The 24696-nt window shown below is 48.5% G+C and overlaps 9 protein-coding genes and 1 non-coding gene across 10 annotated transcripts; 6 read left to right on the forward strand and 4 right to left on the reverse strand.

The window, feature by feature from the left end:
• Positions 1-37: 37 nt before the first annotated feature.
• On the forward strand, positions 38-2117 carry F5B22DRAFT_359758 (S-adenosyl-L-methionine-dependent methyltransferase). Its single transcript, XM_047971056.1, has 4 exons — positions 38-397; positions 467-1314; positions 1368-1573; positions 1629-2117. The coding sequence occupies exons 1-4, from the start codon at positions 284-286 to the stop codon at positions 1835-1837; spliced, it is 1377 nt and encodes a 458-aa protein (XP_047828270.1). The 5' UTR covers positions 38-283; the 3' UTR covers positions 1838-2117.
• A 2468-nt stretch (positions 2118-4585) lies between these two features.
• Positions 4586-5945, forward strand: F5B22DRAFT_638128 (vacuolar import and degradation protein-domain-containing protein; the record flags this gene model as incomplete). Its single annotated transcript, XM_047977544.1, has 4 exons — positions 4586-5077; positions 5170-5299; positions 5367-5820; positions 5879-5945. The coding sequence occupies 4 exons, from the start codon at positions 4586-4588 to the stop codon at positions 5943-5945; spliced, it is 1143 nt and encodes a 380-aa protein (XP_047828271.1).
• Positions 5946-6369: 424 nt separating this feature from the next.
• Positions 6370-7236, reverse strand: F5B22DRAFT_638129 (Mago nashi protein; the record flags this gene model as incomplete). The annotated part of the gene is made up of 5 exons (XM_047977545.1): positions 6370-6513; positions 6597-6748; positions 6875-6970; positions 7083-7120; positions 7199-7236. 5 exons carry the CDS (start codon positions 7234-7236, stop codon positions 6370-6372), a joined length of 468 nt encoding a protein of 155 aa, XP_047828272.1.
• A 977-nt stretch (positions 7237-8213) lies between these two features.
• On the forward strand, positions 8214-11470 carry F5B22DRAFT_359966 (Coatomer, beta subunit). The gene is made up of 4 exons (XM_047971058.1): positions 8214-8613; positions 8673-9093; positions 9144-11145; positions 11203-11470. Exons 1-4 carry the CDS (start codon positions 8309-8311, stop codon positions 11349-11351), a joined length of 2877 nt encoding a protein of 958 aa, XP_047828273.1. The 5' UTR covers positions 8214-8308; the 3' UTR covers positions 11352-11470.
• A 493-nt stretch (positions 11471-11963) lies between these two features.
• F5B22DRAFT_t148 lies at positions 11964-12065 on the reverse strand. The gene has a single exon. It is a non-coding gene; the product is annotated as a tRNA-Met (tRNA).
• Positions 12066-14727: 2662 nt separating this feature from the next.
• F5B22DRAFT_359920 (uncharacterized protein) lies at positions 14728-15682 on the forward strand. Its single transcript, XM_047971057.1, has 4 exons — positions 14728-14920; positions 15106-15207; positions 15264-15295; positions 15366-15682. Exons 2-4 carry the CDS (start codon positions 15107-15109, stop codon positions 15539-15541), a joined length of 309 nt encoding a protein of 102 aa, XP_047828274.1. The 5' UTR covers positions 14728-14920; position 15106; the 3' UTR covers positions 15542-15682.
• Positions 15683-18138: 2456 nt separating this feature from the next.
• Positions 18139-19623, forward strand: F5B22DRAFT_360142 (aldo/keto reductase family protein). Its single transcript, XM_047971060.1, has 3 exons — positions 18139-18438; positions 18500-18983; positions 19052-19623. Exons 1-3 carry the CDS (start codon positions 18416-18418, stop codon positions 19439-19441), a joined length of 897 nt encoding a protein of 298 aa, XP_047828275.1. The 5' UTR covers positions 18139-18415; the 3' UTR covers positions 19442-19623.
• Positions 19310-20617, reverse strand: F5B22DRAFT_360117 (HIT domain-containing protein). Its single transcript, XM_047971059.1, has one exon. The coding sequence runs from the start codon at positions 20210-20212 to the stop codon at positions 19631-19633; it is 582 nt and encodes a 193-aa protein (XP_047828276.1). The 5' UTR covers positions 20213-20617; the 3' UTR covers positions 19310-19630.
• A 634-nt stretch (positions 20618-21251) lies between these two features.
• On the forward strand, positions 21252-21627 carry F5B22DRAFT_649147 (metallothionein-I transcription activator; the record flags this gene model as incomplete). Its single annotated transcript, XM_047979129.1, has 2 exons — positions 21252-21466; positions 21603-21627. 2 exons carry the CDS (start codon positions 21252-21254, stop codon positions 21625-21627), a joined length of 240 nt encoding a protein of 79 aa, XP_047828277.1.
• Positions 21628-21910: 283 nt separating this feature from the next.
• Positions 21911-23593, reverse strand: F5B22DRAFT_360152 (uncharacterized protein). The gene is made up of 2 exons (XM_047971061.1): positions 22891-23593; positions 21911-22834 (listed from the first exon to the last, which is right to left on the reverse strand). Exons 1-2 carry the CDS (start codon positions 23282-23284, stop codon positions 22041-22043), a joined length of 1188 nt encoding a protein of 395 aa, XP_047828278.1. The 5' UTR covers positions 23285-23593; the 3' UTR covers positions 21911-22040.
• Between the last annotated feature and the right edge of the window lie 1103 nt (positions 23594-24696).

Below are 24696 nucleotides of genomic sequence, written 5' to 3' on the forward strand. Positions count from 1 at the left end.
TAAACTCATCTTCTGCAGTCAATTTGTACAAGTCAAAAGAGGCTTTGCGTCAAGCGATAGTAGCGCCATCTTAAGCACTCGGCCATTTTCTTCATTGGCTCACGCCCCTGACTTTTTGACTGGATGCACCAACATTCCCACATTGTGCGAATGAGTCCTCTCGCCTACTCACGGCCAATACAGATTTGGACACAGATGGAGTTGTCTACTACACACGCGCAAGACACCAAAACACCTCAAGTTCTAGACTTCCTGCCTAGACACTCAGAAATAACAGCCCGTCATGCAATACCTCATTCGATTCACACAGTTACATGAGTCTTTCCGGTTGGCAGAGATCAGGGCCCTCGCTGTCTTAGCGAAAGTCGATTTGAAGATCATAGCTTACAGCGACGAAGTAAGATGAAGGGAGCATACGACCGCCTCACAAGGGTTATATGCAGAATTGTGGACTAATGTTTCCCAGTCTCCAATTTGTTTGGTCGAGTTTTCCTCAGATGCTGCTGCACGCGCTGTTATCGAGCGATCGATATTAGCACATAATGTCTATGAACACTGGGGATCTGCCGAGACGCTCGATGAACTACATGCCACTATCAAAAGAGACACCACTCACTTGTGGCCACTTTATGCCACATCGTCTTTTAAGATCAGTTTAGACTGCTTTCGAGGTTCGAGGTCTCAAAAACAGAAAGTGGCTCTCATTAACTCGTTCTCTTACCTCCCATTTGAGGGCGCCATCGACTTATCGGCGCCCGACAATGAGTTTACGCTCTTCGAGGAATGGGTGTTTGAGCCTCTGCCTGAAAAGAAGCCATCGTCACCCCTGAAGGTGCATTTTGGGAGACTTATTGGCGGTAGCGCTAGAGACCTGATCAATACCTTCAATCTGAAGAAGCGTGATTACATTAGTACGACTTCAATGGATTCCGAACTGGCCCTTGTTACTGCCAATATCGCTCTGGCTGGGCCTGGCAAGCTCTTTTATGACCCCTTCGTCGGCACCGGTAGCTTTCCAGTTGCCTGTGCACAGTTTGGTGCTCTCGTCTGGGGCAGCGATATCGACGGTCGGAGTATGAGAGGTGAAGGTGGGAAGAAGAGTCTCTTGGGCAATTTCAAGCAGTATGGGTTGGAGAAAGCATTAGGAGGAGTTTTCGTGAGCGACCTCACCAACACTCCTGTGCGCAGGGCTAGGATTCTTGATGGGATACTATGTGACCCGCCCTATGGTGTGAGAGAAGGTCTGAAAGTATTGGGATGTAAGGATACAGAGAGAAATGCGCGGAGTATTGAGAGAGGCAAATTGATGTACAAGTAAGAACCCATCGCTGTCGAACTTGTGCAATTCACCCACTGACAATGCACAGAGAGCCAGGATTCATCCCTCCTAAGAAACCCTATAGCTTCATAGCTATGTTGGATGACATACTCAACTTCGCTACAGACATGCTGGTCGATAATGGCCGGCTTTCTTTCTGGATGCCAACTGCAAATGATGAAGACCAGGAGATTCCCGTTCCCACGCACCCATGCCTTGAGACGGTTGTCGTATGCACCCAGGTGTTTAATAAATGTGAGTTGGTCGTCTTGTCATATATGCAGTTTGTAGTCAACTCACACGTTACCAGGGTCGAGACGGCTGATCACCTACCGGCGGCTACCGGACTCAGACGTAGATATGTCGGCATTAGCGTTGAGAAAGACACAAGAGAGCCAGGTCAATGGCCGATCCGCAGATGAGCTTAATCCGTTTCGCCGTCACTACTTTAGGGGGTTCAAGTCAGAACAGGAGCTCCTCGATTCTGCAGCTCACGAAAAAAACCAAATACAAACTTAGATATCTAATTATAACGGAACTTGCCGCATTTTTCGTACTACCCGAAAGACATCACGCAACCACCTCTTTTGTAGTATTGTTTTTTCTGGGCTGCTAGAGCTCTATGAAGCATCTGCTTTTAGAGCGTGTCCATCCAAGTACTCTCATTTCATAGTCATTCACTAAACATACAACGAAAACCACCGTATGCTTTTCACCAAGTCTTCGGAACACGGCTTCGGACCAAGGCCTCGAGAACCGAACGCGTCCCGGCTTTTACGAGTTGTCGTGGGTATTCAAACTGAGCGTGCATGAAACTGCAGGTGACAGGAGTTGACCTGGCCGACGAATCCAACATGCAGCGGTAATGCAGGTTAATAGAGATCCGGAATCGTACCTATTCGTCGTCCCCGTACCGAAATAGGCTGCCTAGCTAACTTGGGCAGGAGAGGAGACACATGCCCATCTGCATTCGTTCTTCGATACTGGGCAGCTTGCTTAACTTGACGAATTAGGGTCTATTTTTATACCTCCAAGTAAGAGTTATGCATTGACCTTACTGTTAGAGGTCGCATGCTGGATGCAGTTGACGTCACCCTTGAATATACCAAGTATGACATTCATCAAGGTTTTGAATGGGTCGATGCCACACTACAAGATAGTAACGACTTTCCCCTCTGCGGAGATCAAATCTAAGGGACCATGGTGGGATAGAGAGGGGAGAAGACAAAAGCAACAATGTGGGATTATGCGTTTAGAATTAGAACATGGCGGGATTACTTATCTAGAAGCGAGGTTAACCGTTGAAGATGGTTCTCCAGCGGACTTACAGAAACGAGCAATGATCATCCCGCCAAGTGAGAAAGCAAAGCCTCTGGTTTCCAGGGTCCAGTCCAGGGCTCAGAGCAGCTGAAACGTGTACAGTACACTACTGCAGAAGATTAATACGCAGAATATAGTGTGGGAATTAGTGAGATGTCCATCTACTATGCATACCTTGTAATGTAGACCCCGCACAATACCGCCAGTTTGTGGAGTGCGACTCTCTCGGCGTGATCTCGACAGAGCTCGAATAACTCTGGGCAGTACTACTACGAAGTAAGCTGGGCCAGACGTCGAACATGGTGGGTTATCGACTGGTGACTCTGGCGCTTTCTCATGCAATGCGACGCTCCGCCCGCAGCACGGCGATAGTAGTGTGGTGGTATCATTACCGGTGTAACAGACGCATTTCGAGAAACGTTCGATTCATGGTTTGGCGCTGCAGAATCACTGGACCCAAGACCGTGACCACATCAGCCATGGAATCCCAAGACATTTTTTCTGCACCCGGCTCACTGTCGGCAACAGGCGCTGGTGGTAATGTGACCAACAAGAGATGGAAACACCTCAGTCTACCACAAGAGACAATCTTGCCAACTACGCTGCAGTTGTCATCTGGGTCTCTCTGATCTGGGGTACCGGTACCTATTGCCGTACGTCCGACGTGTAAGTGGCGTGAACTAATGCACCTATAACCTCCCTCCAGGCTCTTGGTAGTTACCTACTAGCTAGAGTCTGCTAGAGATCCTCTGTGATATCTGCAGTAGACAAGCTCGAGCGGTAGGCTCGGTAGGCAAGTCGGTGGGCGGGTTACCATGCTCCCCGTCCCGTCTCCAACTAGGTAAGTACAATGCTTACTTACCTACTTAACTATATACTTAGTTACAGTACTTACTTGCCTTCGCACAGAGTATCGTATCCCATGCGTGATGGGGTAAATTACCTGCTCGACTTACTGTTACATATAGTAAATCATGGCGATAACTGCTCGACTCTCCTCCACCCACCTTATACCATACCAAAGTAGGTAGCAAGTACCTACAGGTAGCTAGTTGCACTGCCTACTTACTGCCCCCTATTGGAACTGTCAGGAGTCAGGTAGGCATAGGTACTTACTAGTAGCCTGCATTGTAGTACTTATGCGTCCCTACTAAATATGGAGATATGGAGGCATGTTGGAGGATCAGCCCTGCTGCCACACTACACGTAAGTCACGTACGAAGTAGACCAGAAGTCTACTACCTATCACCACCATTGTAAGTAAGTAGGTGAGGTTAGACTACTACCTAGTCTAGATAGGTAGATACCTAGGTAGCCAGTTCATCATCCTCTATCACTGTCACTCCCATCCCGTCTCGTCTAGTCTAGTCTGGTCTGTTCAAGATCCGCTCCTTTTGCCCTCCAGTTCAGACGTCCCATTGTCTAAGTACTTACTTACTTACAGTAACTTGCTCTGCCCTTTTTCTCCTGAGTTGACGTGCTCTTGCACTTAGCTCAACCCAACTCAACTCGCCTCGGTCTGGTCCCACTGGCCTTGGCCTAAGACGACCAAAACTTCCCAAATCAACTCTTCAAGTACTACCTACCTACTTGTCTCGTAGAAGGTACCTACTTGGACTTTGCTCGACGTCAACATCTAGTACTTCATTCCCATCTTAATAGCAACCAGCCAACCTGGCTTGTCTCTTTCTCCTCTCCTTGCCTTCCCTTCACATCGTATTTCTCTTTTCCATTTCTTTGTATACACTTAGAACGACCAAGTCTTGATTGACTCTGGCGCACATCGCTGCTGTATTGTTGTCTCGCTAGCCTCCGAATTATCGCCGCTATCCATTCATTCGCGTACCACACTTTGGTAGGGGCATAGGTATATCTACATACCTAGGTAGCTGTAGTTGACGACCTCCACAGGCGCGATCACCGCTTTCATCTCCCCATATCATCACCATGCCGACACCATCCAGCAACACACCCCCTACACCCCCCGATTTGCCACCCCGGACACATAGCTCTTCATGTCCTGAGGATGTTCACTCTCCCAGCACTTGGCGTCCGAACGAAGATGGGCTAGAGGTGAATACTGATAGCGATGCGACCATGTCGCCGACACCCATCACCGCGCCCGCCGACGAAATTGTCGTCGACGAGTTGACCGAGTCGCGATCCACCACAGAATCACCACGGCCCGACTCGAGGAGCGGCACCGATCGTTCGATCTCGGAACCAATCGAAACAGATACACCATCACATAAACAGCCAGAAGAGCTGGGGGATGTGCAGCGTGGTACAATTGTGGCGCCGGCCGAGCGACGTCGCTCTCGGTGTGACATTGATACCACGACGGCAGACCAGGACAAGCTTGATGATGATGACAGACGGATCCCTGTAAACTATGGCGAATACCCGCCATCCATGGGCTTCGACTATTCTAATATTCGGGTATGTGCACGCATACGCATTGATGAACTCAATTGAAAGCCCGTGTGTCTAAGGAAGAAGAATGTGGTACCACTCGCTAACTACTCTTTCAGATACTTCCCATGGCACCCTCTTCATACTTGCGAGCTGGGAGCAAGTTTCATGGGACACAGCAATCCGAACGCCAAATATACGATGTGCAAGTTGAGATTAAGTATGTCGATTTGCGCGAGTCTTTTCTGTGTGGCTATCTTAAGATTCAAGGCAAGTTGTTCCATCATACTTCTCATCCTCACATCCCACTTTTTAGCCGTTGAGCGAAATGTGGCGCGGTCTCGATCATCCAAGCTTCAACCACCATGTCTATCGGATACATTTGCTGACCATCCCGACTTCGAAATAGGCCTGACAGAAGACAACCCTACCTTAACGACGTACTTTGAGGGCGAGATCATCGGTAACCGCTACGACTTCCTGACAAAACACGAGGGTTGGGGTGCTACAGAGAAGATCGACCTAAACCACTGGGGCAAATTCTCAGCGTTCCGGCAGTATAGCAAGCAGGTGCGGAAGGGTGTTGCTGTGTCAATACCCAACCTTGCGCAACGCGAAAATATTTTCATGCGTTGGAAGGAACACTTTCTGGTGCCTGATCATCGTGTCACCTCCCTCAACGGCGCCAGTTTCGAAGGGTTTTACTACATTTGCTTCAACCAGAAAGAGGGTGCTGTCAGTGGTATATATTTCCATGCCAAAAGCGAGAAGTAAGTACCCAACTGTATAGTCTTGGTTGTTTGTAAGCTGACGCTATTGGCCAAGCAGGTTCCAACAATTGGAGCTTAAGCATGTGGAGGACAGGGGCTGTTTCAGTGCCCTGGAGTTCCGATGAAGAATTCGATAACGACTGAAACGTATAACAACTCAAACCTATTTAATGAGCGTGAGCGTGGTGTCGCTAGGAGGAGACGACAGGTCAGGAAATTGATCAGTTCGAGCATGGAGAGCAAATCGGTTATTATATCTTATCTTTGCGAGCGGCGTACACGTAAGGTACGCATTGAAAGGCATACTCATTATTCTGGCGAGGTACATTCGGAACAGCAACCCAAACACACGGGCATAAGGCGTTTGGTTATTCCGAAGGGCGCTTGCAGGCAGAACGGAGCGACAGTTGATATAGCATTTTTTTTATTTTTACGAACAGCCACGTGGGGGGTATATTCCAGGTCTGGACAAAGAGAAAGGGCCTAGCTCGTGTACATGAAACATCTAAACCACCAAACGTCCACCGCGTATCCTCCTCACTAGGGTTCTCATGAGATGGGCTTGATTTTGAAGTGAAGCGATGTCAAGCTGAATACCAGTGCCTTCAGATCTTGAACTAGGTAGTAAAAAACACGAAGGCCTTCGGGATCGGCCGACTCGGTGACGTCGATTAATGAGCCAATCTTGGCTGTCTAAGAGAGCGTTCCTCAATTGTAAGCAAACATCTAATCCGCGTGATGGGAATAGAAAAGGCAATGGCAATGCCGCTACGCACCTCGAACGATATGTGTTCATTGCCCAGTCGAATCTCTAACTCCTGTCGCCCATCCTTGTTCTTTTGTGGCCACTTCGAATCATCTTCCTTCATAATCTCGCTCGACTTCACTATACGTCTAATTTCGTCGACTACTAAGGAACTGACGCACACTATTGATTGAAAAATCATGAGACGGGTCAGCGCCTTCTCTTTGTTATTCCCAGAAGAAATTCGTGTTTGTAGGGAGGTGGAATGGGCATGGTGAATAGGGAGGTCGAGTAACGGGGTGCGCGCACTCTCTTTCCGGATGAGACTATCGTTTCGGTAATTGGAGTTGTTGGCGTATCGGGCTACCGCGCTTCGTCCATCACCAACTACACGGAAGTCGAACTCTGCGCGCGTAATGCAACCAAGTCAGCTCTCTCTCTCTCTCTTCCGTTCATGCATAGACTGGATGCATGTCTAGCAAGACTTTTGGTTGCGGATTGCGTAGCCAAAGCATACCGAGGAATTCATGGCCGAATCGACCTGAATGGCCGGAGCTGTCGTGTGTCAGCGAGGGTGCTGCGGACCAATATCGGCGATAGACATGTCGTCGCTTGGTGGGCAGCTGAACGTACTAGTAGCGTATATAGAAGGGCTCGCTGGATGAAGCCATGGTGGGATGGTGTGTAAGGTTGATTCAATGGGAGAATTCGCTAATACTTCGAAATTGTATGGATTTCCTCTGTTTTTATACTCGACCTGCGTGTTGAGAGATTAATTTATGAGAATTAGGTAGAGTTTCGAGATCAAAGAGAGCTGTACAGAGTTACAGCAGGTATTCCAACCAGTCGAGCCAGCCTTATCGGCTGGGGTAACTACCTCCATTTGGCGGGGCAGTTTCCCCTACCTAGCTCGCACTGGTTGGCCCAAGGCGGTCAACATCTCTAGAGAACCAAGCAAGCCACAATTCTCATTGCCTTTATCAGCCTTACACGTACAGCTGAGCACTCTGCTTGAGGCTGGATTCAACTATCACGTCCGTTTGTGGGCATGATTGATTCGCTAGAATCGGATGTTAGATTGGAGACAGATTAGAAGTAAATATTTATTAATGTCTACCACAGTACTCGGTACTAGTACATATGGAATAATACCTAGGTAGGTCCCCCCTTCAAAGGGGAGCTTCAGCCACGATGGTGCCCCACACTTCCCTCCGATCCTCTAGCGATTGAGAGAAGTATCTTGCCTGGATAAATAGCTAGGGAGGTACTTTAAGCCTACTAACCTACGAAGTGGCCCACTCCTAGTCCAGGAGGGACAGATTTCTGTGTGGGAGTCTTATATGTACGTACATGCTGGCCGATGTCTATTGGGACAGCCTGGTCACGAATTGAGGGCCAATCTACGACTTAATACAACTATCTGCCTACCACCACCACCGCCACTCCTACTTTCGAACCACCAGATTAATTGGCAGTCGAGTGGCCTCTGGGATGCATATGCGTAGTCGTCGTGTACCTGACTAGTCGACTTCCTCCTGTCTATTGACGCCATCCCCCGTTACTCCCAGCCCAACCCTGTCTCTTCATACCGCTTCCCTTCCCACCTGCGTCTTGTTGAGGGGCGAAATACCGACTGCAATTCCGCTTCGCCGTTCGAGTCGACTCTTCTTTCATTGCCTGTCCCTCGACTAGACCAGCTACCGATATCGACGAGGCGGTCGAGAGCCGCAGCAGTTGCCTACCATGACCACATTTCTCGAGAATGCGTACAGCTTAGTCCATCAGGACAATGCTGCCGATGTCCCCTCGATGTCAGAGCTGCGCACGCAGCTAGAGAAGGGCACTGATGAGTCCAAGGTTGACACAATGAAGCGCATCCTGACCATCATGCTGAACGGAGACCCCATGCCTCAGCTCCTCATGCACATCATTCGATTCGTTATGCCCTCGAAATCCAAGCACCTGAAGAAGTTGCTATATTTCTACTACGAGATATGCCCCAAGCTCGATGCTAGTGGGAAACTGAAACAAGAAATGATTCTAGTCTGGTGAGCGAGATAATCCTAGCAAGCACATATGATAAGTCGACGCTGACTGGGTGGTGCAGCAATGGTATTAGGAACGATCTTCAGCACCCCAATGAGTACATTCGAGGAAACACATTACGCTTCCTCTGCAAGTTGCGAGAGCCGGAGTTAATCGAGCCTCTTCTATCATCTGCACGATCTTGTCTCGAGCACCGGCACGCTTACGTGCGAAAGAACGCCGTTTTTGCTGTTGCGTCGATCCACCAACATTCGCCCTCTCTCATCCCGGATGCTTCAGACTTGATCGCTACTTTCCTTGATGGTGAGAGCGATGCGACTTGCAAGCGCAATGCTTTCGCGGCTCTATCAAGCATTGATCACGACAAGGCCCTCGCCTTTCTGAGCAATGTGTTCGACGGTATCCCTAACGCAGAGGAGTTATTGCAATTAGTCGAGCTCGAGTTCATCCGCAAAGACGCTATCCAGAACCAACAGAACAAGGTATGTTGAAAAACCTCGTCCAAATCAAGCACCGTAACTGACACAAAAAGGCTCGGTATTTGAGGCTCATCTTCGATCTGTTAGAGGCCAACACTTCAACCGTTGTATACGAGGCTGCTTCATCCTTGACCACCCTTACCAGCAACCCTGTAGCCGTCAAAGCCGCTGCTGCCAAATTCATTGAGCTTAGTATCAAAGAGGCAGACAACAATGTAAAACTTATCGTACTTGATCGTGTAGACCAACTTCGCCAACGGAATGAAGGGGTGCTTGACGACCTCATCATGGAAATCCTCCGCGTTCTCTCGAGCCCTGATATTGATGTGAGGAAAAAGGCTCTCGCGATTGCGTTGGAGATGGTATCCAGCAAGAACGTAGAAGAAGTCATTCTGCTACTGAAGAAAGAGCTTTCCAAGACTGTGGATCAAGAATACGAGAAGAACGCCGAATACAGACAACTACTGATCCAATCCATTCACCAATGCGCCATCAAATTTTCCGAGGTTGCGGCCAGCGTTGTTGATCTTCTAATGGATTTCATTGCCGACTTCAGCAGTTCGTCCGCTGTTGACGTTATCAGCTTTGTCAAGGAGGTCGTAGAAAAGTTCCCTAAATTACGACCTTCAATTGTCGCACGATTGGTCGATACACTCAGTGAGGTCCGGGCAGGTAAGGTCTATCGCGGGATCATCTGGATTATTGGCGAGTACTCTCTTGAAGAAAATGATATCAGGGATGCTTGGAAAAAGATTCGCGCAAGCTTGGGCGAGATACCGATCCTGGCTTCTGAGCAACGTCTCCTGGACAATGTCGAGGGTCAAAATGAACAAGAACAGGAGCAGGTGAATGGTCACTCTAAACCCGCGCAACCTTCTGGCTCACGGCGGGTTCTAGCGGACGGTACATATGCTACTGAGACGGCGCTGACCAGCGCGTCCACTACTGCTGCCAGATTAGAAGCTGTCAAGGCGGCACAAAAGCCTCCATTGAGAGCATTGATCCTTGAAGGGGATTATTACTTGGCAACAGTTCTCTCTGCTACACTAACCAAGCTTGTCATGCGTCACTCCGAGATATCTTCAGATAAGGCGCGGACGAATGCCCTCAAGGCCGAAGCCATGCTCATTATGATCTCCATCATCCGTGTCGGGCAGTCCCAGTTCGCCAAAGCCCCCATTGACGAGGATACAGTTGACAGAATCATGTCCTGCGTTCGGTCGTTGGCCGAGTTTTCCGATAACAAGAAGCTGGAAACTGTCTTCCTCGAAGATACCCGCAAGGCCTTCCGGGCTAGGGTTCAGGTCGAGGAGAAGAAGCGAGCGGCGAAAGAGGCCTTCGAGAAGGCGAAGACGGCAATCCAGGTCGATGATGTCGTCCAAATCCGCCAACTTTCTAAAAAGAACAGCGCAGAAGGTGCTGATGAGATTGAATTAGACCTCGAAAGGGCGACCGGTGGCGAGGCTACATCTGAGGACCTTACTTCAAAACTAAGCCGTGTCGTTCAGCTGACCGGTTTCTCTGATCCAGTCTATGCCGAGGCATACGTCAAAGTGCACCAGTTTGATATCGTTTTGGATGTCCTCTTAGTCAACCAGACAACCGAGACACTACAAAACCTCTCAGTCGAATTCGCCACGTTGGGTGATCTTAAAGTGGTGGAGCGACCAACAACCCAGAACCTCGGCCCACATGATTTCCACAATGTGCAGTGTACGATCAAGGTCTCGTCCACCGACACCGGTGTCATTTTCGGTAACGTAGTATATGACGGTGCTCACAGCACTGACACCAACGTTGTCATTCTCAATGATCTCCATGTCGACATCATGGACTATATCCAACCAGCAACGTGCACAGAGACACAATTCCGATCAATGTGGACCGAATTCGAATGGGAGAACAAGGTGAATATTAATAGTAAAGCCAAGACTCTTCGCGAATTTTTAGAGCAACTGATGGCTTGCACGAATATGAACTGCTTGACACCTGAGGCTAGTATGAAGGGCGATTGCCAGTTCTTAAGCGCGAACTTATATGCCAGGAGTGTATTCGGTATGTATTCCTAACATGGCTCACCTCAACTGAGAAAACTCGCTAACATGATTACAGGAGAGGATGCTCTGGCCAACTTGAGTATAGAAAAGGAGGGCGATGATGGTCCTATCACAGGCTTTGTCCGCATAAGAAGCAGATCACAAGGTCTAGCTCTAAGTCTTGGATCGCTTAAAGGGTTAAACAAGATCGGAACCACTGCTTAAATACCGTAATGTCTCCAATCCAACTATCAAATCTAGATGAGATGCAGTATATATGCCGACAGAAGAACGAATGTAATTGACTCATCAGTTAACGTTCACACCGAGGCATGAAGGATGGGGAAAGGGGGAAAAAAGGAAAAGCCTTCAGCAAGGCGTGCTGAAATCTAGGAGTTGAGGTCCTCGACGACTTGATCCTTAAAAAGCGAGACGCTGGGTTAGCTCGGGGTAATCTAGACAATGCAAATTATTTTGAAAAGAATGGTGGATTGCTGGATCGGTCGTAATGCAGTCAGTGACTCCATGATATCGATACATAATTTTCATGTAAACTCTCTTAATGCCTGGACTGATTGGGCGTGTCTACTCCAATTGAGGTACCAACACCAGGTAGGATGATATTTATGGGGGAAAGGGGGCGAATTTAAAATGGCCATGCTTATTCACCTAATACCACAGTTCTACAATGCATCCGATATAAGACTGTGAGAGAAGAAGAAAAGAGGAAAAGAAGGGAAAATCCGAAGCGTAGTATAATGACAAAGACAGAGATATCATGTGCACATAGAGGGGAGATATGGAATCTAAAAACAATGGGGAAAAAGTACAAGGATATGTCCTCGGTGAGGCTCGAACTCACGACCTTTGGATAGCCCGATCTTGGATCGGATCATACGAATATGAGACCAACGCTCTAGCCAACTGAGCCACGAAGACTTTACATGATCTGGGTTGCAAGCCCGTATTCATGCAAGCATTGGTCTATTTTTGACCTATATCATGGTCAATGAGTATTCAGCAATACAACGGTGCAAACCAGCTTGCCTCATTTTGCACTGTTTTATAAGGATATAGGAAATAAGAGTTTATGTTTGATACGTAGACAGAGAGGTGTTACTTAAAATTGAAAGAAATTTAGGTCATATTTCGTGCTAAAGAATAGATAGGTATAGATGCGAAAAAGAACCACCGCTTAAGCAAGACATGACATATTCTTCTTTCTTGTTCAGTGTGTTTTACCTAGGCTTCTCTATATAAATGAGAGGTTGGATTGGGATTGCGATAGTGCGTCTACGGATACTACGAAAGGGTTTAGAGCAAGGGTTTCGATCATGAGGCCAGCTCGTTATAGGAAAACTCGAGTGAGATGTAGATTCGTCTACTCGGCAATCAAAGGGGGGTTAATGGAGGGGTAGATATATCCTTCCATGCAATCCTTCCAAGCTGCTTGCTGCAAGAGGGAACCTGCGCGACATGGAAGCGAGGCATGTCGGATGTCGGTACCTGAAGTGCATCGTTTCCGATTCACGATATTCTTGGTACATTGGCTAGAGAATGAAACCATCATCGTCGCTATTAGGTCTTCCGCAGTGTCGCAGATGAACCGACAAGATCAGATAGCTCTAGCCCGTCTATGCAAGTGAAAGTCGGTGATGCCATTGCCACCATGAGCTATCACACTCTCACACACTTCGAGACCTGACCGACGGATGAGCGCGGTGGCGTCACAATCCTATAGTACGATCTGTACAGTAGGGCGTGCGACCGCAGGGCGAGGAGCGGTGTCTTTCACGTACGACGCGGCACCCGCGCTGGTGGGTTATGTGAGTATGGTGTTGCGCGAGAAAGTCGCCCCCTTTTATCGTGCAGTATCGTGCTTCCTCAGTCTTGTCAGTCCATCTACTGGTTCGCGGAATTACATCAGACTGCACAGCCAGCTGCAACACTCCCACTCAATCTGCACTCAACAAGTCCAGCTGGAAAGCGATACTTACTTATCTACCCAAGGCAGTATCACTATTTACCCCACTCCTCCTCCTCCTCTAGACTTTCGTCAACGCGTCGCTGGCACATCATGCGTTTGCTATGATTGGCCGAACCAGGTGTGCGTCTAGAACGTTTAGCTCTAAAGGGCAAGAGTTCCCGAGACTGTGAACGACGTGCGTACAGAAGGGGATGGGTAGAGATGGGGTTGTTGGGACGATGGACACTCAGATTGAGTCATGATGCGCGGGATGGACATGTGCAGAACGGTCAGTAGGGAATGGGATTTACGAAGATTTGGAGGTTCAGTCGAGTTTGCAGACAGCCAGGACGTCAGGGGCTGCATTGAGAGTGATTAATTGGGCCATATGAGAAGGTAAATCTTCCGCCACATCTCTGCACATCTCTATTGTACTACAAGAAAGTCTGAAGAAAGGTAGGTAACCGTCAGACGCTTGTTGCACATGTTTGTCAGAGATGGCGTTTCTATCTTCCCTGCCCGCATTTCTGTACTCCGAAAACTGTGACTCGGCATGGCATATTTGAGGAAAGTCTTAGCCTACTCGGGTTTCTCCTTACATACATGGACAACCACATTAGAATGTCGCTGCTAGGTTGGCGGTACCCTACCTCTGCCCCCCTGCTACTCAGGGTGAATAATTGCCGTGATTACTGCATGGTAAGGGCGTCAATTGGCTAAGTAGATAGAGGCAGGCAGACAAGACACATGCGTCGTCGATGCCGCCCAGGCTTCCCTCCAGCGGACGGGTCTAGATAAAATGCCGCAAGCAAAAGAAAACATAGGTATGGCACAACATACTAGGAATGTACAGTATGCCTGATGTGAGAGATGGTAGGTAAGTGCATAATGAGGACGAGTGTGAGAATGAGCGTGAGACTGTCGAAACGGTTTTGACGCCAGTCCTGTGTACGGGCCACGCCGATCCTATGCCGTGTCAGTGTCGATTACTGTCCATCTATCCGCATAACAGGTATGTACGAAGTAGACAGCAGATGTAAACTCGGTGACCGTTGGTTCAGTAATGCAATGCAACGATCCAACCTTGTTACACCTGTGTTCTGTTCGTCTGGGCTGTGAGTTAGCAAGGGCTTTTTGCACAAAGGCACCCCTACAAACGAGATGTGGCTCTAGGGTTGCCAGACCAAGACAGATCTCTGCCCTCCAACCAGATATCAAGATATCAAGATATCAACTCATCCGGTGTTGTTAGAGAGTCGAGAGTCGAGATTGCCAAGAGAAGAAGCCATGGCAAGTTGTGCTGCACTCCGCGATTAGACTAAAGAGAAAAAGAGATGGGACCAAGGCTAGGAGAGTCCCCGCATCATGCATATGCGCCAATCCCCCAATCCCCCACAAAGCACAAAGCCACCAACGTCGCATCGTAAGAGCTCGACCCATGTCCGCTCACATTCCCAAATCTCGTACCACTCGATGCCCAAAAAATCTTCCGCTGTCCCGGGAGGATTCACGCAGGGCGGTATATACTCGTACTGCTAATATCTCAGATATTCATAGTATACTACCTACTCCTATCGGTTAGGAAGGTATCTAGGATAGGCAGATTACCTAGGCAGGTTGGGCTAGGTAGGTGTGCGCAAACGCGGGGGCAAGGAATGATGCATATGTATGCCACCTCGGGAGCATTAACTATTGCCAAGGTAGTCGCCATATAAACATCCTTACCTGCTACGGCCTACCTACTTGATACTTAGGTACCAGAGCTCATCGTATATATCTTCTCAGACCCATCCTCCTCTTTCTCTTGACTCGGTGTGTTCAGTTTCAGGTAACTGTCGAATTCATTCTGCCATCATCATCCTCACTCCGCGTCTGTTACCCCTTTCACGTCGTCGTCTTTTATTCATCGAGGAAAAGCGTGGGCGACAACACACAGCGCGTTACAGCAAGAAATCGTACAGCTTCAATATTTCTGGTCATTGTTTGTGCCGTCACGGCCAACGAGAACAACAGTATGCCTTCAAGCTCAACAACACGCCCCTTTTCTACAACATCTCATGTCTATCCGAGCCACCTCCCAACTCTATACAAATCAGGCAGGATGGAGAAGAAATTGTGAGATGGCCTGTTCATCCTTGTCAAGTGAGCAAAATTACTCACAAATCTGATAGTGCAACTGCAACTGCCGCCGTGGTAGGCATAGGTGAGTAGCATGTATCTATAACAGATCAAGCTGTAGAAAACAACAGACGGACTGACATGTAACGCCAAAGGCTATGGCATGGCCAAATACAAGCAATATCAAGAACAGCAACAATATCACAATACCGAGGCCGACGCAGCCACCCGGCGACATAACGAGGCCATGATGAACGCCTATGCTGATCGATCGAGCTTGGCCGAGCTCGAGGCCGCTGTCGAAGCATATGAGAAGCACCGGAAGAGCTAGATGACCTATTTTCATCTCATACTTATGGCCATGTGTCTTCATCTCTACTATGAGCGTGGATCGCTTATCCTGGGGGCACAGCGCAATAATGATTTACGATTTACACGACAGACGAAAAGTTTAAAGCACTCGCTTCTAGCATGCTGCTTAGACGGGGCACCTCTGGAGGCTCGGCAGAGGGCTATCCTTCGTATAGTAGCATTCCTAACGGAAGTATTCACAACGGAATCTTCTCTACTCACCCACCTCTCAATCAAGTTAAAACATACCTCGGTTAAAGTTTAACCGGTGATGGCGTCGACTTCGGAAAGCAATTGGGGACAGTCCCGGAATCTTACGGGCATTTGAACAGCATCGGATGATATTGAGCATCCGACACGGACACGTGATCGGCAGCGACCGGCGCCCTCCCCCGGAATAGCATTGGAATGCGCAGGAGATCTCATGCACCCCAACGCTTCGGCAGAAAACTATCTTCTGAAAGAAACCATTAGATAGGTTGAAATGTATCAATTGAGAAAATAAAATAAAAAATCAAGGCTCTCTCCCGCTACTTGATCTTGGGCGCGCTGAGTCTCGTGGATGCGGAGGGAGAGGCGTCGGTTAGGTAGAAATACCCGGGGACCGTACACCCTCGGCTTTGGTCATTCCTCAGCTCATTTTACGTACTATTTCAGTACCCAGCCACGAAAGCATGACTGGCGGACTCTGCTCATTGTACTCTACCAAACCCGATAGTACATAGTTAATTTCCCAAAAGAGGAATAGATCTCGGCATAAGCCGTGAACATATTACTTACCTCCTGTACGTTCCTGTTGTGCCTGACATGATTCAGTCATTCTCCTCCCCGCAACGTTTTCGCTAGACGGCAATGCTAACGCGACCTGCAAGGGCCAAGCGGGAGGCATAGGTAGCCTGTAGGAATCTGTCGTCCAACGTGTCGGGAGCCGCCGCGTTTGCCGTGGGCATTCATGGCCAGCCTCCAGGTAATATCTCGGATCAGGTCTTGTCTCTCTTGCAGGTTTCTGTTACATACATATGCACAGATAGCAAAAAAATCGAAAGATATGTGTCACAGGTATATTATATGTCAAATGGAAAATCAACAAACACTTACTTAACCAAAGTATCCACTTGTGGGAAAAACATTCTCCCTAACAAATACACTAAGGTCGCCAGCATTATGTTAATCCAATGGCTGGAGCCGTGCCCCTTACATAACGTATAACTGAAGTGTATCATATGGCCTTCTTTGCCATTTTAGTGCATGGGACAGTTCTAATAGGAGAGGAAGGGATTTATTGTCCATCATGTTCGACTAGAGTGAACACTTGTATGCCATACTATGTGCTCCAGCGCTATAAAAAATATCCATTGTGTTATGAATTGATAGTTGGACAGATGCTCCTGGGCAGCAGTCTCACACACTCGAAGCTTGTGGCATCAAACATTGACTCTGGTGTCATAAATATGGCACCTTGATCCATTCACGGGTCATCATGGGTTTCGGCTATGAACTGAGGACGTATGAGGTGTTCTCTTCTGGCTGTTTCTGTTTATTGCCTCAACTATTTATAAATCTGCACATCTCATGGAGCTGTTACATATTCTTTATCGGCAGGGAACCCTCAGTCGGCATCGTGTCGAGGGGGCAACCCCTTTTTAAACCAGCAGCTTCTTGTTAGTTCAATTTATTGAATTTTACTATAATATTACAAAAAGAAGTCAGGCCAGTTCGGGTTTCGCAGATTTCATATGTCTATTTATCATCATAGCTCCATCGGGTTGTAGTAAAATAGTAAACAACATAGAACAGAAACTGGGGTTATGAGACCGGATTTCGTGTGTTATAATATAAGCAGCTCTTGTTACTATCAATTCGTATTCTACTGAATCTCTTCTCTCATGTAGGAGAACCTAGACTTCTCATTCTCTTATCAACCATGGATTTTTACCTCATTGTAAGGTCTGAGATAAGTATGTTATCATAAAACTTCCAATCGAACCGACCAACAGTCAATTCAAGAGTGAGCAATTGCACGTGAAGCACTGCAACTGAAGTAGGCCGTTACAGCAGATATTCCAGCCCATCTACGTGGTGCGAACCATAGACCTTCTCCAGCATCACAATGATTTCGCTGCTCGTGGAAGCGTTCTTGAATACTAAGGCGAAGGCGATAAGCTATTATGCAAGTACCATTGCACCGGTCCTAACCCGGCGAGTTTTGCGTGCTAGTATCCGCATTGGAGAGACGCCGGTTCTCAACCCTCGATCACCATTGGCGCGCATAACCCAAGCTAGATCTAAATCCCCATAATCCCCCTTTCCCCATGCTACCATGTCCAGAAGCGAAAATCTGTGGAGTTGTCTTCACCTAACAAGTATTTCTATGATGTCGATGGAGGGGTTCCCAGAAACCCTCGATCTTCAGATTTATTAAGATGAGGCTCACGGTCGAAGGAATAGAGCTGTAAAGTAGAAGTCGCGTGCTAGAATACAGGTTGTAGTTGGTTCATCGAGCAAATAGAGATAGAAATATAGATGGCATTGGAGAATTCGGTAAAAGAAAACAATGCGAATTCAACAGAGCCGTACCTACAGAGTGGGCGTTCCACCCTGCGTCATAGCGAGCGGATATAATTTTCGACATGCTGTAAGGAGCAAGTTTTGCTGCGCAAGCTATTCAGTTTTCATCCGCATTCTCCAAAATTAATAGAGTAATGAATGGATAATCACATCGATTTATAACCAGAACCTTTCCCCCCTCTTTAGCCTTCTATACCCCTCCATATATTTTCTGCAACATCTTCCCTCATCAATCTTCTATCTGTGTTTACCCTTACTTTCAACTTCTGTACACTCTGACGACATCATGGCCGAGACAAAGCACACCAGGTAGGTTTACCAGCAATGAAGTCACCGAGACAATTGGTGCTGATGTAAATACTCGTAATAGCAAGACTTATACGCTCCCTTCGGGAGACAAGATGCCCGCCATCGGCTTGGGCACTTGGCAATCATCCAAGAATCAGACGAGCGCAGCCGTCAAGGCCGCCCTCGACGCCGGTTACCGATACATCGACACAGCCCTTGCCTACGGCAACGAGAATGAGGTAGGAGAGGGCGTCCGCGCTTCAGGTGTTCCTCGCGAGCAGATCTGGATCACCACGAAGCTCGACAACCCCTGGCACAAGCGGGTGGCCGAGGGCCTTGACACATCTCTAAAGAGCCTAGGCATGGAATATGTCGACCTATATCTCATGCACTGGCCCAGTTCGACTCGTCCCGACGACCTCAAGAAGCACTACGACGACTGGAACTTCATCGATACGTGGCGTGAGATGCAGAAGCTACTCGATACGGGCATGGTCCGCAACATCGGCGTGTCCAACTTCGGTATCACCAACCTCGAGAAGTTGTTGAACGACCCCTCTTGCAAGGTATGAGGCCTATCACGCCATGAGCGAGGGATGTTTGAGGAGCCTCGAAGCTAACAAACAATGCGTAGATCAAACCATCAGTCAACCAAATCGAGCTTCACCCTAACAACCCGTCACCTAAGCTGGTGGCTTACTGCAAGGAGAAGGGCATCCACTGCACCGGCTACTCGTGCCTCGGCAGCACCAACTCGCCACTCTACAAGGACCAGACACTGCTCGAGATCGCCGAGAAGAAGGGCAAGACGCCACAACAGTGTCTGCTGCAGTGGGGCATTCAGAACGGCTGGGACGTCATTCCCAAGTCAGTCACCAAGGAGCGTATCGAGGGTAACTTTGCCCTCGACGGCTGGTCTCTGACGGACGAGGAAGTTTCCAAGTTGTCGAACCTGAAGGACCGGTTCAAGGTTTGCAGCGACAACTGGCTGCCCGTTAAGGTCTTCTTTGGCGATGACGAATAAACTTGCGTACTAGAATCGGCGCGATCCGGGCTATCATTGGCAAGAGTAGATAAAAATAGACGATAGACAGCTCATGGTAGCTTAATAGTAATGCGACGTCGAGAGCCTAGTATTCCGTCCCTTGGTGCGCGTGCCAAAGTCACGCGGGATTCTTTCATGTAGTGTGCCTATTTTCTTATCCTGCGTATTTCATAACTTCCCTTTGCGTGTCTCTTCATCTAATATCGTTGCGATATTGCTCCTAAGCTTCGCAGCTAGCTCGACCGCTTCGTCGTCATCTAGGTCTTCGCGTTGGCCCCGGCCGAACATGGTGAAGCTCTCGCGGAACTTGCCGCTCGCGCGGATCTCTGGGCGCGGTATGAGATGGTAGTGGACATGGTTCACGACTTGCGCCGCCGCGGCGCCGTTGTTCTGCACAACGTTCCAGTCGTAGACGCCCGTTGTCCGCGAGAGGGCTTTGGAGAGGATGCGCAGGTAGGATCCTAGCTCGGCAGCCTCTTCGCGCGATACGTCAGAGAGCTTTGGCTTATGCGATCGTGGACAGAGAAGGAGATGCCCGTGGGACAGGGGCATTATGTCGAGGAAAGCCATGAGCATGGGCGTAGATAGCACGACGAATGAGGCCGGGGTAAGCTTGAAGGGGTCAAGCTCTGGCGAGCCTGGGACAGGAGGCTGTTCGGGCGGGAACGACGGGTACATTTTTGCAATGTTGCAAAACGGACAGGAGTCATCTGCTGGTAATATGGTGGGATCGAAGGGAAGCTCTGCCATGCTTGATGCGGTACAGGGGTATTTCGTGAAGCAACAAGCTACAGGACGCGATGATAAATATGCCTGAAACTCAGGACGTCTATAGCTACGAATCTGAGCGACAGATTAACACGATTGAAGCCGGTCTAAATCTATACAACGCGGGCAAAGAGTGTACCGGGAGATAAAAATAGCGTCTTGCCAAACGAACGATGCTCATCGAACCAGCCGAATAATAGATTATAGGTAAGTAGCTCCAGTCCCGTCCACAGGCCAGACGCCGAGGTAATTCTCCATCATTCGGGTTAGCGTAACGGCGCGTTTCCTATGTAGTTACAAATAGTTAAATGGCCATCGTGCCTCATCAAGTCACAGACTAAGAATTACCTACCATTTCAACGGGTCACGGCTGTGCTTGATATGTAGTTAAACTACTATTGATGCATCTAGAAGAGACGAATACTTGAGATGGAACCCCATCATTATAAGCCAATATTGCCTGTTACTTTGCCCCGACTTTTCAAAGTAGGTACCTAGGTAGGTATCAAGGGAGCAGTTGACGACTTCCTGGGAAGTCGCTCCTAAGCCACATTAGGCAATTTAGCAAAATCGTACATGGCCTATCTCCAGAGAATCATAGTTCTAGTTTTTATATGACTTACGTTCACTTTCATTTATATGCACAGCATTACAATATAAAATATGTAGGTGGGCTTTCCCGTCAAAAAGTTGCCAGTAACTCCAGTAAGGTTTCCTTTGTCTACTGTAGGTACTGTATGGCCACTATGTAGGAGGCACCTAGGGAGTAGCTTCTACAGGGGGCCTAAAGGCAGCCATTAGTGCTGGTTGTGTTTATGAGGCAAAGTTCCAGCTTCCCTGCCATCTCCCACCGCCTTTTTTTCTTTGAATCAATCAATGAACCACCCAACAGCCAGACCCCTCCAAACCAACCAACATTCATCACGCTCCTTCGCATCACGAACCCCTCTCAACCTCGACATCGACCGACATCTACATTTCTTTCCCCGCTCCCTAAACCCCATCCAACCTTGCCGTCCAAATGTCGCGCGAGGCTTACCAGATCCCCACAAGCCAAGGCAACGCCCCCGGCGCGGGCGGCGCAGGCGGGATGGCGCGCAGTACGTTCGACCTCGAGGGCGCCACGATAAACTACATCTGCGGCGACTGCGGCTTCAAATTCGCCCTCCGGCGGAGCGACACCATCCGCTGCAAGGAATGTGGTTGCCGTATCCTGTACAAGGAGCGGACGAAGAGGTACGTTTTTCTTCTTTTCTTGCCCATACGTGTATACCGTTCATACACAATATAGAAGAGATCTGGATCCGCGACGCGGAGGGGGGGACGCGGGGGTTTGTGAAAACCGGGACTTGCGAACTAATGATGGGAACAGAATGGTGCAGTTCGAGGCGCGATAGAATGGAGACGATATTCTCGACAGTAACTGGTGTTGGGGAAGAGAGGGCTGTGAAGCATTTACGGGTGATGATCCGTGTTTGCAGGAATGAAGAGCGTGGGAAGCGTAGATCGATGACGATGATACACGCAGCATCTGAAACGCAAGAAAGCTAGCTAGCTAGCTAGCTTGCTTGGGGAGGAAAGCATCATAATTGGAGTTGGGAGTTGCATGGCGATTGAGTATTATTATGGGCTTCTTTTCTACACCAAGAAGGATTGGAAAGAGAGGAGGGGGGAAAAAAAGGAAAATCAAAATTGGTATCATTGCGCCATCTATGCTACCGATAAACTCCACGGCTTTTGTCTTGACTTGCCATATGTCCGTTTCCAAATAACATACTTTTCCCTTTAATAGCCCCCATTTCATTACTTCTTACCTTCGTTGTGTATGAAGAAATTTGGCGAAACTGGCGTCGTCCATCGTCGAGTCCTGGTTTGCCTCCATGGCTGCCGCATACCTGGCCTGTAGTCCCTCGCGGTCATACTCATCGTCAACATCTGCGTAGTCGTCATCGTCCCCGTTATTGCTCTCGATTTCCGAGTCATCGTTATCAGCCGTCTTGGGCTCTGCCGTGCCGCTAGATTCACCCATCGACATGCCTTTCATCATCTTGTCTAGCTCCTTCTGCCTCATCTTGCGTTTCTGCTCATCTCTCTCCTTCCTCTTCCGTTCCAGCTCCGGCAAGTAGTCTTGTTTAAACTCTTCGGCTTTCTCTTGTACAGCGGCGAAAAACTCATCGACGCCTTGTCCAGTCATAGACGAGACCCCGACAACACTGAGATGGGCGTAGAACTCTTCCAGCATCGAGCTCATGGAGTTGAGCAGGCTTCCCATGTATCCACTGCCCGCACCTTCGCCCTCAACGCCGCCAAAGGCGTTGCCTTCTTCATCGCGGTGCAAAGCCTCCTGGAATGCATCGTAATCCGTCATCCATTCTTTCGCGAAGCTCGCGTCCTGGACATCAGTCTTGTTGAAGACTAAGATCATGGGCAGCTTAGTCTTGTAGAGGATCGAACAGGCATAGAGCATGTTACTCATGAAGGTGCTAGTGGAAGCCGTCCGCGGCGTGTCAATGACATAGGCTATGACGGTAGGGAACGAAGACGCGAGGGATTCGAGGAGAATCTGCCCAGAGGCAGACCATACGAAGACTTCAATCTGACCAGCTATACATATGTCAGTCGAATGCAGTGTCCCTGTGAATATGGGGAAAGAGACGCACGGGTGTCGACTAATATATTCTTGATGAGTTTCTTGCCAGGTTGCTCCGGATCCGGGGCGGCGCGCTTCTCCAGAAGACCCAAGATCTGGTCAACTTTGGTGGCAAAGAGGTTCAGCGACGTCAAGATGCCTCCGTTGGGACCTAGGTTGTACTGCTTCATGACCTCTTTGTAGTTGACGGAATCTCGGATATCGATGTTGCTTTCGAAGGGGACGTTTAAGACGGCAGGGTCGAGGTTGATGACATAAGGTGGCTCTTTTTTCGCATGCAGATGCGCGTTGATGCGCTGCATGAAAGTCGTCTTGCCTGAGCCTGCCATTCCAACGCAGACGATGGCCACAGGCTGCGGAGCCGCCGCCGCCGATGTCGACGCACTTGCTTCAGAAGCCATCATCGCTTGTAGCCGATATGATAGCCGATATGATAAGTGTGGAAGTAGTCCCAAGCAGCGGTGTCCGTACCTAGGTAGACTTCTGGGCCAGGCGTTAGAGAGGGCAGCGTGCGATGTAGAAGACAAAAATAATTTGAACTTGGCGGGCAGGTAAACTAGAAGCTACCTCCTACCCACATTGCGGGGTGTGGGGGTGAGGGGTAGTAGCCATCCTTGGGATCACGGTTGCTCTTTTACAGTAGGGCTCCAAATTTATATCTAGCTGCCTGCCGAGAATTTGGTGATTTATGATTCCAACCTGGGGACATCATGCATTTAATACCATGATTTGGTTGTATCTGCGAGTTGAATGTGTTCTCCGAGTTCTATCGACATCGCTAGACAGACGTATTATTGTCCATGGATTCAAGCTTCAGCAGGTAGACAGTTAGTTATAGGTCAACACTCTAGGTACGGAGTAAGCTGCTATCTATACAATATGCCTATCGCCAGTAAAACCTTAGACATTGTCGTTATTCCGCGGGTGTGGATTTGGCATGGCCAGATATGCTTGAAAATTAAGATACCAGCAGATACATGTGCATGTAATGTACTCTAAGCAACCAGGGTGGGGACTCAGCCCTACAGATCTTGTCCAGGCCAAGAAGCATACCTAACGATCTGGGCCCTTATGCTTAATGGTTTCTCCAAGTGCACGTTAGAGCATCCATATACGTATATCATATGATAAACTAAGGTTAGATATATGGTATAGGACGATATCGAGAAGATACCTACCATCCAGATCGGAAGTGAAACAAGTCTTGATGTGCTACTCTTCTCTTACGCACTTACATCTACTTCACCAATAAAGCATAAACCCATCAGAAGGTGTTCCGGGAACGGTAACGATCACACACATCACGAAGACCAAGAAAACCCAACAAAGTGAGGTGGCCGAAATCTCTCAATTATCTCGCCCTGACGAGGGCTCTGGCCGGGGTCGTCGACGTTACTTTCCACTAGGGAAAGACCGTCTTCTTCCCTGGATTTTCTCTTTTTTTTAGTTAGATGCTAGTTACATCATCAAGATTGCGACTAGATCAGATTCATCCATTTTCTTCGCATCATCTTCCATTCTCTCACTGCCCCATCTCCTTCCTGAGCTTCATTCAATCTTCCATCCGCCTCATCCTCCTTGTGGGGAAACAAATTGGACAGAAAAGAGAACAAGGAAACCGGAAAGAGAGAGACGTGTTATGAGGAATTTCATTGATGCCAGCTTGAGCGCTAGCGGAACCATGCCAAGGGGTTGCTCATTAGGGGATGACACCAAACATACAGTCAATTTGTTATCTTCTTACAATCTTGGCTTGGTAGACATGTATGGAGGGTACATTGGTGCTTTTTTTTTTTTGTTTTTCTGTTTGAAATCT

The sequence above is a fragment of the Xylaria bambusicola genome (assembly GCF_022495145.1).
Source record: "Xylaria bambusicola strain CBS 139988 unplaced genomic scaffold F5B22scaffold_40, whole genome shotgun sequence".
NCBI classification, from domain to species: Eukaryota; Fungi; Ascomycota; class Sordariomycetes; order Xylariales; family Xylariaceae; genus Xylaria; species Xylaria bambusicola.